This window comes from Spermophilus citellus, assembly GCF_964194105.1.
Source record: "Spermophilus citellus genome assembly, chromosome: 4".
Classification (NCBI taxonomy): domain Eukaryota; kingdom Metazoa; phylum Chordata; class Mammalia; order Rodentia; family Sciuridae; genus Spermophilus; species Spermophilus citellus.
Window position 1 is genome coordinate 4,493,194 of NC_138185.1, and position 16,814 is coordinate 4,510,007.

A 16,814-nucleotide genomic window follows, 5' to 3' on the forward strand; every position below is an offset into this window, starting at 1 on the left:
GGCACCTGTACTCCCAGCTATTCAAGAGTGGGGAGAATCACTTAAGCCCAGGGTGTTCAAGACCAGCTTGGGCCACAAAGTTAAGTTCTCGTCTCAAGAAAAAAGGATATCTGTGCTTGTGTGTGTGTGTTTGTGTGTACACAGGCATTATTTCAGCTTTTTAATAAACAATAAAATGATAAGCAAAATAGTGAAAAAGGAGTTTATTAAGGATTTTGCATCTATGTCCACCCTCATGACATTAGTCTGAAGCTTTCTTCCCTAGATTGTCTTTGTCTGGTTTTGATATCAGGGTGGTATTAGCCTTATGAGTTTGGAAGGGTTCCCTCCTTTTTGATTTCATGGAATAATTGGAGAAGTGTTGGAGTGCGTTCTTCTTTGAAGGTCTGGTAGAACTTAGCTGACCATCCACCTGGTCCTGGGATTTTCTTTGTTGGTAGGCTTTTGATGACATCTTCAATTTCATTGCTTGAAATTGAACTGGTTATATCTCTATGTTCTCCTGTTTCAAAATCCTGGCATATTGAATATAAAAACATATTAAAAAGATAGTGCACCACGATCAAGTGGGGTTCGTTCCAGGGATGAAAGGTTGGTTCAGTATATGGAAATCAGCAAATATAATTCATCACATCATTACATTTAAAGACAAGATATAATTATCTCAATAGATGCAGAAAAAGCATCTGAAAAACTTCAGCACCCCTTCATGTTCAAAACACTAGAAAAACTAGGGAGATTGGGAACATACCTCAACATTGTAAAAGCCATCTATGTTAAGCCCAAGGCCAACATCATTCTAAATGGAGAAGAATCTAAAGCATTTCTTCTAAAAACTGGAACAAGATAGGGATGCCCTCTTTCACCACTTCTATTCAACATAGTCCTTGAAACTCTAGCCAGAGCAACTAGACAAAAGAAAGAAATTAAAGGGATACAAAGGAAAAGAAGAGCTCAAACCGTCCCTATTTTCCAATTACATGATTCTATATTTAGAAGACCCCTCCAAAAAAACTCTATTGAAAAACTTCTTGAACTCATAAACAATTCAGCAAAGTGACAGGATATGAAATGAACTCAAATCAGTTGCATACCTATACACCCATGACACATCAGTGCAGAGAAGTCAGGAAAACTATTCCATTTAAAATAGCCTCAAAAAAATACTTGGAATCAAGCTAACAAAAGAGGTAAAGACCTCTACAAAGAAAACTACAAAACACTGAAGAAAGAAACTGAAGACCTTAGAAAATGGAAAGACCACCTCCCATATTCTCAGATAGGCACAATTAATATTGTCACAATGGCCATACTACCAAAGACACTACACAGATTTAATGCAGTTCCCATTAAAATTCTGACATTCTTCATAGAAATAGAAAAAGCAGTCATAAAATTCATTTGGAAAAATAAAATAGCCAAAGTAATCCTTAGCGAGAAAAGTGCAGCAGGAGGCATCACAATACCAGACCTTAAATCATACTACAGAGCTATAGTAACAAAATGGCAGGGTATTGGCACCAAAACAGACGACCAATGGAACAGAATAGAAGACAGAGACATACCCACATAAATACAGTTATCTCATACTCGACAAAGGCCCCATAAACATACATTGGACGAAAGATAGTCTCTTCAGCAAATGGTACTGGGAAAACTGGAAATCCATAAGTAGTAGAACTGAAATTAAAGTCACCCTACACAAAACTCAAAGTGAATCAATGACCTTAGATTAGACCAGAAACCCAGCACCTACTAGAAGAAAAAATAGGCCCAACCCTCCATCATATTGGTTCAGGAACGAAACTTTCACAATAAGACTCCTAAAGCGCAAGAAGTAAAATCAAGAATCAATAAATGGGATGTTTTTATTTATAGCAAAGGAAATAATCAAGATCATGAACATTGAGCCTACATAATGGAAGGAAAATCTTTGCCACTTGCACCTCAGATAGAGCATTAATCTCCAGAATATATAAAGAACTCAAAAAACATACCAGAAAAAAAATAAATAACCCAATCAATAAATGGGCAAAGGAACTAAGTAGACACTTCTCAGAAGAAGAAATACAAGGGTCAAAAATTTATTTAAAAATGTTCAACATCTCTAGCAATTAAAAAAATGCAAATTAAAACTATACTGAGATTCTATCTCTATGAGATTGGCAATTATTAGAATACAAGTAGTAATGTTAGCGAGGATGTGGGGAAAAATGTTCACTCATACATTGCTGGTGGGACTATAAATTGGTGCAACCACTCTCAAAAGCAGTATGGAGATTCCTTAGAAAACTTGGAATAGAACCACCATTTGACCCAGTTATCCTGATCCTTGGTTTATACTCAAAGGACTTAAAATCAGCATACTACTGTGACACAGTCACATCGATGTTTATAGAAGTTCAATTCACAATAGCCAACCTATGGAATCAACCTAGGTACCCTCAACAGACGAATGCATAAAGAAAATGTGGTATATATACACAATGGAATATTACTTAGCCATAAAGAATAATAAAATTGTGGCATTTGTGGGTAAATGGATGGAACTGGAGAATATCATGTTAAGTGAAATAACCGTGTTCCAAAACATTCAAAGGCCTGGGGCTGGGGTTGTAGATCAGTGGTAGAGTGCTTGCCTTGCCTGTGTGAGGTCTTGGGTTCTATCCTCAGCACTACATAAAAATAAATAAATAAATAATAAACGATATTGTGTCCTACAACTAAAAAACAAAAAGGCCAAATGTTCTCTCTGATATGTGGATATGTGGATGCTAACCCTTAACAAAGAAGGGTAGGAAGGGGAAGTATAAAAAGGGGAAAGAAGGGAAGGAAGGGGATGAGAATAGGAAGACAGTGGAATGAGCTGGGCCTAACTTTCCCACGCTCACATATGACACACACCCAGTGTAAAACCACATCATGTACAACCCCAAGAATGGATCAGAATGGGAACACGTTGATTCCACGTAGGTATAATATGTCAAAATATACCCCACCTTCATATATATCTAAAAACAACAAATAAATAATTTTTTTTAATTCTAAGATGCACACACAAAAAGAATATATGTGATAACATAAAAGATCTCCAAGATACATAATATGGCCCATTTTGGGTACACACATAAGAAAAACCACAATTTTTCAAAATCACCTTGTTTACCTGGAGTGAAACCACACGGAGGGGACAAAGTGCCTTCAAGGAAGAAGGCCTAAAATGGGGACGTTCAGGCAATAAAGTAGCCAGCCTCCCCTGTCCCCCCCCCCCCAGCTCACATTCTCCAATTTAAAAAGGTGAGGGGGCAAACAGGCCCCAAAAGAGGAACTCCCCCAGCCCCACCTCTGCGGCTAGAGGAGGACACTACTTCCACCCATCTCTCTCCCAGCCACACCCAACCACACCCATTTTTATTGTTCCCCCAGCCTCCCTCAGCAGCCTCCCAGCCCCGCCTCACCGGAGCCCAGACACACAGACAGGCCAGCACCAGCCTTTATTGGGGAAGAGGCGCACAAACACCCACCCCAGCCAGGACTGCTTCTCCTGTGCTCCAGGCCAGGGAGGAAGAAAAGCAGAACAGAGAGGGCTGTGAGGGCCCCTGGGAATGTCACAAGCCCCAGGATGTCACCCTCTCCTGGCTGCCAGGATAAACTTCCAGGAGTCACTAATGAAGTTCCAGACAAATCAGGACAAGTAGGGCACCAAGGCCTCTGCAAATAGAAGAAAGATCAAGTCACACTGTGCCTCTGGCTCCAGCCACCCACCTTGTCCTCCCTCCACCCTCAAGAACCCTGGCAGACACTGCTCTCAAAAGTGGACATGGCTACCTGCTTCCTGAATAACCCAACTGCAGACTCTGGTCACACAGAAGTCCACCTTGTATCTCCGTCATTAAAAAGAGGAGCTATGCCTATTCCCTTATCCACTGTCCCTCAGGCCCCCACTGCCCACCCTTTCACTTCCCTAACAATCACACCGCCTGTCTGGCACACTGTCTGAGCTAGCCCCACCTTGACACACCCAGGTCACACCCCATCTCCACCTAACCACCTTACACCTCCAAGCCCGTACTGACCACAGCAGGTTCGCTCGGTGACACAGGGTCTTTCTCCCTAACCATCTTCTGAACCTTCAGCAGTCCCCTTCCAGGACCTAAGCTGCTCTTTGCACACGGCGGTTAAGTCTATTACCTTGATATTGGTTGTTGAGGGGGCTGTTCTCACCTAATTCACATCAGACCTGAGGGTCCTGTTGAAGTTCAAGGACTTTTGGGGTAGCGGGACCGGTGGGACACAGAAACGGCCGCATCCTGACTTGCAGCACTTCTTCCCAGCTTGACAGTTCTCATCCATCATGCATTCCACGATGCACAGGCCTACCAGAAAGGTGGGACAATTCCCAGCCCGCCCTGGAGGGGGGGGGGAAGGACAGGTAAAGAGACAGGGCATTGGCTCCACTGTCCCCAGGTTCCATCTAGAACTCAGACACGGGGACTCCCAGTGAGTTGGCTCTTGACCCCTAACTAGGTTTTAACCAATCTGGCTGAGAAGCCAGGAAGCTAGAGTATCTGAGAACCTCAGGCACCCAAGACTTTGAGCCAAGAGTTTTCAAATAGTGTCCCAAAGAAACTCCCTGGAATCACTCAGGGGTTGGTGGCTAGGCAGGTTTGGGGTAGGGACAAGTGGACTGCAGAAGGACAGGCTCCCCTCTCCCCTCTCTCTCTCATGCTTGGGCTGGGGGGCGTCACTTTCTTGTCTGCCGCCCCTGATGAGGGGTGGTGCGCTGCGGCGTGCTTCTGGAGCACCCTGTCCCTGCCTCTTCTCGTCAGACTTTATTGTTCAGATGGTCCCCAGCTCATGATGAAGGATTCTCAACTTTGGATGGTGAAAAGATGTACCTACTCAGTAGAAGCCACACTTCAGATGTTGAATGTTTTCCTTTCCCAGACTACTTATAAGCAGCACACTATTCTTGCAAGGCTGGGCAACTCAGCCACAGAAGGAGGTGGACACAGAACCGAACCTCTACAGTGGGCCATGACAGTGCCGAGCTAGAAGGTTTGGTAGGGTGGGGCACTAAACGCACTTTCTACTTGTGATGTGTTTATTGGGTGGGAGCCCATCATTAAATCAAGGAGTATCTGTAATTCCTTGTTTAATTATCTGTATTCCCTGGCAGGTTACATGCCGCAGAAGGACAAAAGGCCAACACTTGGAGCAATTCCTGGGAATACCAAGGGACTAAACAAATCTGGGCCAATGATTCTGAAGTGGAGTCCCACAGCACACAAAAGGAGTACTTGAAAATACACACAAGCTTTTTTGTAATATTGAGAACCAAAGGAATTGGAACAGGAATACCCACCCGGGCCCTGTGGCCCTGGAAGGAAGGGTTGCCTTAGGCTGTGGCCTGGGGCACAGGAAGGTGACAGCTCTGGCTCCTCCCAGGAGGGAGAGCAAAGGCGGCCAGGGAGGGCTGTGTCTCAGGTTGATTCTGCAACCCAGGGAGCACTTCAGAACTTCTTCCCACAAGAGGCAACATCCCTCCCTAGATTCCTCATAGTGGAACCACCATTTGACCCAGCTATCCCTCTCCTCGGCGCAAACCCAAAGGACTTAAAAACAGCTTACTACAGTGACACAGCCACATCAATGTTTAGAGCAGCTCAATTCACAATAGCCAAGAACCAACCCAGGTGCCCTTCAACAAATGAATGGATAAAGAAAATGTAGTATATACACACAATGGAATATCACTCAGCCTTAAAGAAAAATGATATTATGGCATTTGTGAGTAAATGGATGAAAATGGATAACATCATGTTAAGTGAAATGAGCCAGTCCCCAAAAAACCAAAGGCCAAATGTTCTCTCAGATATATGGGAGCTAACACATAACAAGGGAGGGTGGGAGGGGGAGTATTTAAGTTCTTTGGATTAGACAAAGGGGAAAGAAGGGAAGGGAGGGGAATGGGAATAGGAAAGACAGTAGAATGAACTGGACATACGTTTCCTATGCTCATATATGAGCACACGACCAGTGTAACTCCACATAATGTACAACCACAAGAATGGATCAAAATCATAATGGGCTGGACACAGTGTGCACGCCTATAATCCCAGCAGCTCAGGAGGCTGAGGCAGGAGGATTATAAGTTCAAAGCCAGCCTCAGCAAAAGTGAGGTGCTAAGCAACTCAGTGAGACCCTGTCTCTAAATAAAATACAAAATAGGGCTGGGGATGTGGCTCAGTGGTCAAGTGCTCCTGAGTTCAGTCCCCATACTCCCATCCCAAAAATTGTAACAGGCTGCATTCCATGTATGTATAATATGTCAAAATACATCCTAGTGTCATATATATCTAAAAACAACAGATAAAAAATAAATTAAAAGAAAACATACCTCCCTTGATGTCTCCACGGCAGGTGTGGCCACAGCCGGTGCTGCAGCATTTATGCCCCAGAGGACACGCCGCGTCCCCGTCACACTGCTCCTCACAGGGAAGGGGGTCGTCGGGACATTCACCATCAGACCCTGCCAGAGAATCAAGCATTGAAATCCAGAGGCTCTCAAGTCCCGAGTGTGAAACACACATTTCACTGTGTCATATGTTAACACATACATATATGTATATATGCACATACTTACACGTGTCCTGTATGCCATGTGCCCTGATGTTTCATATTATTTCTATTCTTTTTTTCAGTGCTGGCCATAAACTGATTTTAGCACTCACAGTCTGAAAACCCCTGTTCAGCTCTAAACCACTAGAGTCTTTCTGCCTTCTTTCATACTGTGGAAGACATTCACACTAATCTCCTGGCACTCATGCCCGGGTAAAGCCAGTCCATAGTCACTCTGAACCAAGGCTTACTTCCACCAATGGGACATTCACAAGAGTGATACAAGCAGAGACTTAATAAACACTGCATTGGGACTTGTCCTCTTGGAACCCTTCTTGGAAACCAGCTGCCATTCTGGAAACCAGCTTGAGCTAGATTGTGAAATGAGAAGATCCCCATGGACAGAGAAGCTGGAGTGGAGAAGCCATCCTGGACATGCCAGCTGCACTCAAGTGCCCTGCATGGGTGACCTCAGCCTCCCATGTGGGTAGGTGAACCCCCCAGCTAAGCCACAGTCAATCCCATGAGACAGAATAAGCTATTACTACTTTGGGCCACTACATTTAGAGATGGTTTGTTACACTGCAATATATAAGTGAAACACTCCTTAATAGAACCCCATGTTTGTCCTGAGAGGCAATAAATCCACTAAAATGATTCACTTCTCCGTATTCTCTGGAAGTAGGGGTGACCAAATTAAAACGTAAATTAGAGAAACTTGTGCATTTCTGATACAAATTATCCCCTCATTCTTTCTTCTTCCAGTCCAAAGACAGACCATGTGGAAAGGGAGAGCAGCCTTCTTCAAGACCAGGAGGCAACTAGCAAGAGGACACAATCAGGAATTGCCAGGGAGAATGAGAGAAATCACTCTATCTTGTTTGCACCACAGAGCCACCAGACCAGCCCTGGTAATTGCTTCAGGATTTCTCATTGTGTGAGGACAAGGAACCCTGCTCTATTGAATCTTCTGTGGTGGGTAGCTAAACATATTCCAGATGTTCCCCCTCAACATCCCTGTGAAGATAATGAAATCCGGAGGAGAGAATGAGGCTTTCCCAGAATGTCAGCTAAGAGTAACAAAATTCAGCCTCTTAATTTGCAATGAAGTACTTTCTGTGACACCATCCTTAAAACACACAGTCAACTAAGCCAGTCCTCAGGAGCTGGCACACCCAAAGAAGGCCTCATCCAAACCAAACCAACTCACCATGACGCAGGTGTCCTAGTGTTTATTCCAGGGTTTTGTTTTCTTTTTTTAAATGGAGAGAGAGAGGTGACAGGCAATTAATGGCCTCCTAGAAAACCAGACCAGGAGCAGCCCGGTGCTCTGCATAGCAACAGGTAAGTGTGCCTGCATTGGGTGGCCCCAGGAAGTCTGTGCGGGGAGAAGAGCAAGGGCTGGACTCCAGGGGGCACAACTGCAGCTGAACAGCGGGCTGTCTGACCTCCCCCTGGGATTTCCCAAATGTTTCGTGCCATTGTGAAGTCAGTCAAGACTGGTCCTGAGTTCTTATTCAGAAAATGTGGTCACTGGAACCACCTGACACACCTCCCACACCTCCTCATCTGCTTGACCAACACTCAAGTTCCATCTAAACAAAGAGCAAAAGACTTTTGTCCCACAGTTGAGAGAGGGCTGAGTATGAAAATCTCCCTGGTGGAAAAACCCAGTGACACACACTTCTCGGAGTTACGCCATGACCCCTAGGGAGAGGGGCTGAGAGCACCTATTTCCCAGATTTCACCATTGTGCTGAGCAAGGTTCTGATGTGGCCAATGCCAAGAGCATCTCTGCTCTCTAGCCTCATTCCCAGGACAATGCAGAGAGGCCCTATCTCTACTCCCTTCCATGTTGGGTATCCTCGAGGTCCCTGGGATTTTGCCAGATTTTAGAAGCCATACAGGTCCTGAGGGTCACAGCATACCCCTTTGACTTGTGCCCGGCAATAATGTCACCCTGACTTTCGCTCAAATACCTGCCAAATAATTCCTTTCTTTCAGCTCAAACATCTGGAATTAATGAGGCCTTCCTTCCTCTTTTTGTCTTTTTTTTTTTTCTGTTATTGTTTGTTTGTTTGGTTGGTTGCTTGGTACTAGGGATAGAACCCAGGGGTGCTCAACCACTGAGTCCACAACCCCAGCCCTTTTTATTTTGTATTTTTTACTTTGAGATAGCATCTTGCTAAGTTGTTTAGGGCCTCACTAAATGGCTGAGGCTGACTGAGCTTTCAATCCTCCTGCCTCAGCTTCCCAAGTCACTGGAATGACAGCATGTGTCACCGCCACTAGCAGACTACGTCATTCTTACACTCCAGCAAGGCAGTCTTTATCATCCTTTATACTAACCTGGAATCCAGTTCTTTCGAAATTCTATCCACTGGTTCTTTTTCTATTACCAGGACCTTTCAAAAACATGCCTCCTTCATCTCTTGGATAAGATCCTCTGCCTTTCACTTTGTCAGGCTAGGTAAGCTCAGTTCCTCATAAAGCATTGGTTCCCCATCACCTCTTTTTTTTTTTTTTAAAGAGAGAGTGAGAGTGAGAGAGAGAGAGAGAATTTTTAATATTTATTTTTAGTTCTCGGCGGACACAACATCTTTGTTGGTATGTGGTGCTGAGGATCGAACCCGGGCCGCACGCATGCCAGGCGAGAGCGCTACCGCTTGAGCCACATCCCAAGCCCCCCCATCACCTCTTAATGATCTTATGAGGAATCAGGATGAGAAATAAGAATGGCAGCCCAAAACTGGGATGGCCACCCAATCCCTGCATCTGTGCCTCTCCCAAGACCCCAAGGGATCACACAAAAAAGTAGTAAGCTGAAGTCCAGAAAATGCAGGCTTACTGCCGCCTCACCCCAACTTCCACTCTGACTTCACCTCCACTTTCTTTCAGAAGGATGCCAATTTTTGTCATAAAAGTGAAATTTCAGAACATCTTAAGCCAAGAAAGGCCCTCTGAACTATCAAACCTACTCCCCTTTTCTTGCAATCTGAGGTCAGTAGTAGCAGAATGAGGTCCCATTGATGGCAGGCACCAGGTCTTATGTCTTTTGAACCACATAATTTTCCCCTACCTTTCAGTAAGGATCACTCAAAAAATAATCAACCAACACTGAGACCCACTCTAATACTGCCAAAAGAGAAGATCCAGAGGCTGACAGTTTTAGGGCTTTGGAAAAGTTATAAACCAGCATGTCAGGAGCCCTCAAGACCACTCATAGCCTCAGTGATTCCTCAGAGGACTCAGCATATAGTCATACTCATGGCTGTGATTTATTAGAGCAAAAGAATACAAAGCAAAATCACCAAAGAGTAAAGGTACATGGGACAAGTCACAAGGAAGCCAGACAGGTTTCTAAGAGTCCTTTCGGGGAATCACACAGGATGCACTTGATTCCTCTAGTAGACAATTGTGACAATGTATGTGAAGTGTCATCTCCCAGGAAAACTCATTCGAGATTCAGTGCGCACAGTTTTACTGCAGGCTGGTCATGTAGGCACCCTCTGCCCAGCACATACCAAAGTCACACTCCCGGAAAGGAAAGCAGGTATTCAGCCTAAGCCACATTGCTTGCACAAACAGTCTGGGCACAATGAGCCACTGTTATCAATTAGGAAGGTAGCAACACTCCCAAAATCCAATTTCCCAGAAGCCAGCCAAGGGCCAGTCTTGCCAGCAGACCTTTCTAAGAATAGCAGACTCCATCTTGCTGTACTAACTCTGCTTTGTACAACCTGAAGTGGGGATTTAGAAGAAGGTCGGCCAGCCAGGCATGGTGGCATATGCCTGTAATCCCAGCAGCCCTGGAGGCTGAGGCAGGAGGATCGTGAGTTCAAAGCCAGCCTCAGCAACAGCAAGGTGCTAAGCAACTCAGTGAGACCCTGTCTCTAAATAAAATACAAAAAAGGGCTAGGGATGTGGCTCTGTGGTTAAGTGTCCCTGCAATACCCAGTACCAAAAAGAAAAAGAGAAAGAGGTCAGCCAGATACGAGAGGAGCCCAAGCCATCAACCCATACAAAGGACATAACATAACGCATGTGTTATAATAAACAAAGCAGGCTCACAGGGGATCTGAAGTGATCCAGTTTCATTCACTGCGGAGGTGAGCCATGCAGAGCCCACAAAGACAACTCCTGGACCTTAATCTTAACCTTTTCTACAAAGTCTCTTCCTTCCTCCCCAGGTTCTCCCATCTCAGTCTAGAGCACAATTATCCCCCATTGCTCAAGCCTGACTTAACATCGTTCTTGGCACGCCCTTTCCAGAGCCACTCACTGCTTTAGTAGTGCTGTCAACTCCATCTTCAAAAGGACTCCAAGTTTTCTGAGGAATCTCCATACTGCTTTCCATAATGGTTGCACCAGTTTGCAGTCCCATCCTCAGACCAGAACTGAGAGCAAGTCCCAGAGTCTACCCATGCCCTCGGGCAACCTGACTGCCCCTCCACCTTGCCAAACATTTGGCACTACCCATGGTAAACCTCTGGCAATGTCAGAGCTTAAGGAAAGCAGGAATTTTTCTTAGGCCAGGAAGAAGAGTTTCCTAGCAAACAGTCCCACTGGGTGAGTAGCCAGCCCTTCCCAGGAATGGAGCTGCAGAAAAATAGTTAACTACCAACTACAGCTACTAACAGACAACCTCACCTTCCAGGCTGGGGACCCTGCTCAGCCAGCAGGCTCTGAGACAGCGTCAGATCACCATTCTGACCTGCCTGCCTAGCTCCAGGGGGGAAGGAAACCCTTTGGGCCAGCCAGGGCCAGAGCAGTTCACAAAGGTACTGTGCTTGAATGCCAGTCTCGCTCTCAGCCCCGCAATTCAGCTCTCAGCCTCAGACACTGGGAAGATTGTACCAGAATCTATGAGCTGCAGTGAGTGATCCGCCTAAGACAGATTCCCAGGCTTTGATTCCAGAGCTGAGCCTCAAGAGTCCAGGCAAGGAGTACAACCTTCTATTCTCTCATACAGGCAAGACGGCTGCCTGAACCAGGCACAAACAGCCCTAGTGGACACTGGGAAGGCATCTGCTACCTGTGGAGGCTTGGCTGAAAGGAAATGTCATGTGCTTGGAGCTTCAGAGTCTCTGAGAGGAGGTAATGGGGAAGGAGAAATTGATCCTGGTTCTGGGTAAAAAGGACAGGTTAGACACTGTACTTCTGACTGGGCCCCCTTTCAATGCCAGAAAGAAGAAATCCGCTGTACATTAAGGGCCAAACATCTTAAATACTCTGAGTCATCAAAACAACCCTCCAGGGTCTATTCTTTCCATCTTACAAATAAAGGAACTGAGGCTCAGAGAAACAGAAGAGACTTGCCCAGGGACCTGCTAACCAGTAGCTGGTGAACATCAGGCCTGATCCCAGGCCCCTGAAATCCCAGACCTGTGCTTTCCACTCTAACATGCTGCCACATGCACTCAGTGAGAGAATGGCTCTAGCTCCTTCAGGAAATAGAAGACCCCGTATTTCAGACAGCAGAGATGCCTAGGTGTAAACTCATTGATAAATATTTTAAAACTATGAAACAACACAAAGTATACCAAGTACACTTGAACAATAGGAAGAGATAAAGATTCCACACTGTAATAGTTAAGTTAATTTATATAACTAGCATCACTTCAATAGAGTGTCCTTAAACATAGGCAATAAATTAAAAGTGGACTTATAAGTAGGTATAATAAACAAGCAGTATAATAATAAAATATACTGGGAAGCACAAACAAGCAGAAGTAGAGGAAAATCCTAAAACAACAGGAAAATAAAAAGGGGGACTAGACATGGAAGATGTGCCTAATTTCTAATACCTTTCAGGAGCCTCTCGAGGGCATGGTGAAGGAGCTGAAGAACACAGCAGAAAGCTGTCACTTCCACCTCCATAGTCTCCGACTGCCACCTCCATAGGTCTCTATCCTCGGCTGGCTTCATTCTCCCCCTTTCTGCCTCTATGCCAACCACACCAGCTTGTTTTCACTTTCTTAAATGGGCGACTCCTTGTCATCTGAAGACCTCGCCACCTGTGTCTCACTCTTCCTGCCATATCTATCACCCCTTCACCCGGCTGACTTCGGCTCCTTCTCCAGGCTGCAGCCAGGCATGGTGGTGAACGTCTGCAGTCCCACTGACTTTGAGGCTCAGCAAGAGGATTGCAAGTTCAAGACCAGCCTCAGCAACAAGATCCTGTCTCAAATTTTAAAATAAATAAATAAATAGGGCTGGGAATGTAGTTCCTGGATTCGATTCCCAGTATCAAAAAAGCAAACAAACAAAAACAGTCACTACCTCAGACATACCTTCCTCGACTCCTCCTCTGAAGCCAGTCCCCCCATTATTCTTTCTCTCAGAGCCTTATCACAGTTTGACCTTATCTATTTACTTACATGCTTGTTTGTTAATAATCTCTTTCTTTCTCCCCTAGTAGGTGATAAACCCCATAAACGCATGGACAGAACTACTTTGTTCATTATCATATACCCAGAACCCATCACTGGATCTGATAAACAGAAAGCATTTAATAAAATTTGTTGAAGGAATGAATGCATAAGTGGAGAAATAGAACCCTGTAAGAGGGAAATTTTTCTTTCAAATATCTCTCCATGAGAACCAGAATAAACAAGAATCCATTTTCAACGGGAGATGGCCATCTCCTGTGAGTGCACAGAACGGGTAGAGTCTCAGAAGCAAATGATTGGGGTCTTCCAAATAAGCACCCAGATTCTATTTTACTATCTCTTTACATATTCTTGAGCTAAGGTTTTAATAGAGAATATTGCAACTGGGAATTGGGAATTACCCAATGGCTTTCAAACCTGCCTACAAATAATAGGCCCCCATCGACCTTCTGGCACCTTCCTCACCTAGCTGGGCCACATCCTACCAATCATCATGGCTTCAGTACCATTTGCATATCTTTTTCTTAAAGTTCTCATAATATAATAGGCACTTAATTATTGTTTCTCAAAGTGAAGTAGGAGTGCCAGAGGGTGTGTGCATTTTGAGAGAGAAACCAGCGGGTCAATCAGACCTCAGGGTGCGGGGGTGGGATGTCTTACCCAGCTTGAAATGAGAGACTGGAGCCACACAGGCTGTGCTGCAGCCAAACGTACAGCACTTCTTTACACCTGGACATGTGTCATCGGTGGTGCAACTTTTAAAACAGGATCGTTTCCGAACAATCCTGGGACAGATTCTTTTCATCCCTGTAAAGAAACAGAGATGGCAACAGGAAGGAGATATGGTGCCCTGTAACACCTAGAAGCACAGCGTAAAGGAGAAGCAGAGGAAGGGTGTCACTAAAGCCACCAACAATAGTCAACACTTATGAAAACATCTATTGATATTCACTTTTTACCAGGAATAACGCATTTGATTCTCACAATTATCTCTATTTTACAGATGAGGAAACTGAGGCTATCACTTAAGATGCGATTGAGAATGTAGCTCAGTGGTAGAAAGAATGCTTTGCATGTGCAAGTCCATGAATTAAGTCCCCAACACACACACACACACACACACACACACACACACACACAAAGAACCTTAAGATTTTAAAGTTTGTTTAAGGCTTAAAAAGGTCTGTCTGCTCCTAAGAGAAATCACTATCTTAAACAGGCTCCCCTTCAGAACTCTGCCCCTCTTGTGACTTACAGGAACTGAGTCCAAAGTAAAAGACATTGACAGTCAGTGGTGTGCTCTTTCCTGATAAAAGGCAAAGAACTGGAGTGCTGAATAATAAAGAAAGGACTCCTGGCTGGGGACGTAGCTTGGTGGCAGAGCAGTTGCCTAGCATGCACAAAGCCCTGGGCTCAACCCCCCATGCCAAAAAAAAAAAAAAAAAGACAAATCAACTTATGAGGAAAGGAGACCCCCCCGCCTTTTTTTTTTCCAAAAAGGAAAAATAAGAAGTTCTTTAGGCAAGTTAGATAGCAAGAGCCAATCTGAGAAGCAGGAAGCTCTTGGTTTTATCCATCCCCAAGGCAAGGCCAGAGAGCATACTGGTATTGTGTCCTCCGTGCCAACAGACCTATAGGAACGTATTCTCGGCAGACCTGACCACAGCCCGTGCTGCAGCACTTCTGCCCAGGAGGACATGACTCATCCTCCTGGCACAGCTCTTTACACGGGTTCTTATCAGGAGGGCATTCTCCCTCTTTCACTGCAAAAGAGAACAAAGAAAGTTGGGATACTGATTAGGCCTTGGGAAATGAGGAATGGAGCCCAAGAGTGCTTCAAGAACTTCAGCATCTCCAAGCATTCCTATCCCAAATATCTCAGCGCCCCGCTTCTCCTCCTCCCACACAACTACGAACTCCCTTTCAGCGCTCCTAAAGCACCAGCTGTGCTGCACATCCAGAGCTGGGGTGGTCCTGGTGGTCTCATTTAATGAGCTCCAAAGAATAACTGGAACTTCTAGTGAGTCCTGTCTCCTTGTCCAGAGAAGGAAAAGAAAGCCAAGAAGATTCACCCTTACTGTCCTTAGAATCTATTTATCCAGTCCTGTCCTACAGAGATGATTGTCTCCACAAAAGAGGAACTTCACACGGGGAGGAGGCAGGGGAGACTTCTCCTCTAGTCACTTTATGTCAGCCAGGGATCCCAAATGATAGCTCACCATGCTCTTCTGCTGTTACCCAGGATGCCAGGAACCCAAAAGCTAGAAGTGCCTTCAGAAGAAAGAGGTAGCTTAACATCCTGATGATGCTGAGGTTGAGATGTGAGCCCATTTCAGGCCAGAGGTGAACACCTTCCCAGAGTATCAACCAAAGAAAGGGCAGGACCAGAGAATCTACCTCAACCCAGTCCCAAAGTCTTCCCTTATGCAATACTGCCCAAGAATGTCTTCTCCTGACAACAAGAAGAGTGATTGGTTGGTGATGTGTGGGAAAATTCCTGGCACTACCATAGGGCACATGTGATGGGGTGATCAAATTCTGTAAGGCAGTTTCACACAGTGCCCCTAGACAGCAAGTGAGGATTCTAGTGGGAAGCTGGAAAAATGGAGGGAGAGTCATTGGATAGAGGATGAAGAGAGCCTCCAGGCCTTTCGAAGGACTTGGGTGAAATGACAAAGGGAAGGACTAGAGGTATGACTTAATAAGAGAACAGCCAAGCTAAGCAAATAACAAAGTTTACCAACATTGTAGTTCCTGCTCATCAGAGCAATCTAGAAGAGACAGAATGAAATGGCCCCTTAGAAACTATAAAAAAAAAACAACAACTATAGAGCAGCACTACTTGAGTTTGTTCAAAGCTAATGTGAATGCACCAAAACCCTACATTTTGGCTAGTTGGTAAACTCAAAAGAAGAGTTGCTATGACTCACAGCACATATGCCCCCTTCCCCTATCTCTTCTTCCTCTGTTTTTATTTTATCTGTCTTGCTCGTGTATTTGGTCAGCTAGTGGTGTCCACTGGCACAGCTTAGCACTGTAGGGCTAAAGTGAGGGAACATTAAAAGTACAAGGTAAAAATCTCCTTAATACAGCCAAAGAGTTTGGTGCAAGGAAGTTGCCCTTAATGTTAAAAGGCTGATGTTGGAGCAACGAAATAATTAAAACTTGTTTAATATCTAGTATGTACTTCATATACATTATTTATTTTAATTCACACAATAATCTTGCAAAGGTAAGAAACTTGATATAAAAGCCAGATATGGTAGTGCGTGCCTGTAATCCCAGCTACCCAGGAGGCTGAGGCAGGAGGATCTCAAGTCCAAGACCAGTTAGGGCAACTTAGTGAGACCTTGCCTCAAATTAGAAAATAAAAAGGACTGGAGATGAAGTACCCAGTATAAAAAGAAGGAAGAAAGGAAGGAAGGAAAAATTGACTCAGAGAGGCTGGAAAGAATGTCAATAAATGGTAGCCTCTGGAACATTGGAACAGTAACAGTATTATTTGAAGGGCTAGTTGTACCATAGTTTTAAGCACTTTGTATGGGGGGTGGGATGTGGATCAGTGGTAGAGTGCTTGGCTGGCATACATGATGCTCTGGATTTGATCCCCAATACCAGGGGGGTAAAATTAAGTGGTTTGTAAGAATTAACTCATTACTCCTCATTACAACCCTCTAAGGCAGGTGCTATTATTCCCACTTTACAGTTGAAAAACTAAGACACAGAGTTTAAGAAAGTGGGTCACACAGCTAGTAGGTGGTAGAACCAAAGTAGGTAGTCCAATTCCATATCCAATATTTT

The 16,814-nt window shown here is 44.7% G+C and overlaps 1 protein-coding gene across 1 annotated transcript; it reads right to left on the minus strand.

Moving 5' to 3' along the window:
* Positions 1 to 3,579: 3,579 nt before the first annotated feature.
* On the minus strand, positions 3,580 to 15,344 carry WFDC3 (WAP four-disulfide core domain 3; the record flags this gene model as incomplete). Its single annotated transcript, XM_081293337.1, has 6 exons — positions 3,580 to 3,711; positions 4,225 to 4,409; positions 6,401 to 6,532; positions 13,674 to 13,820; positions 14,645 to 14,776; positions 15,233 to 15,344. 5 exons carry the CDS (start codon positions 15,342 to 15,344, stop codon positions 4,225 to 4,227), a joined length of 708 nt encoding a protein of 235 aa, XP_081149463.1. The 3' UTR covers positions 3,580 to 3,711.
* Positions 15,345 to 16,814: the final 1,470 nt, after the last annotated feature.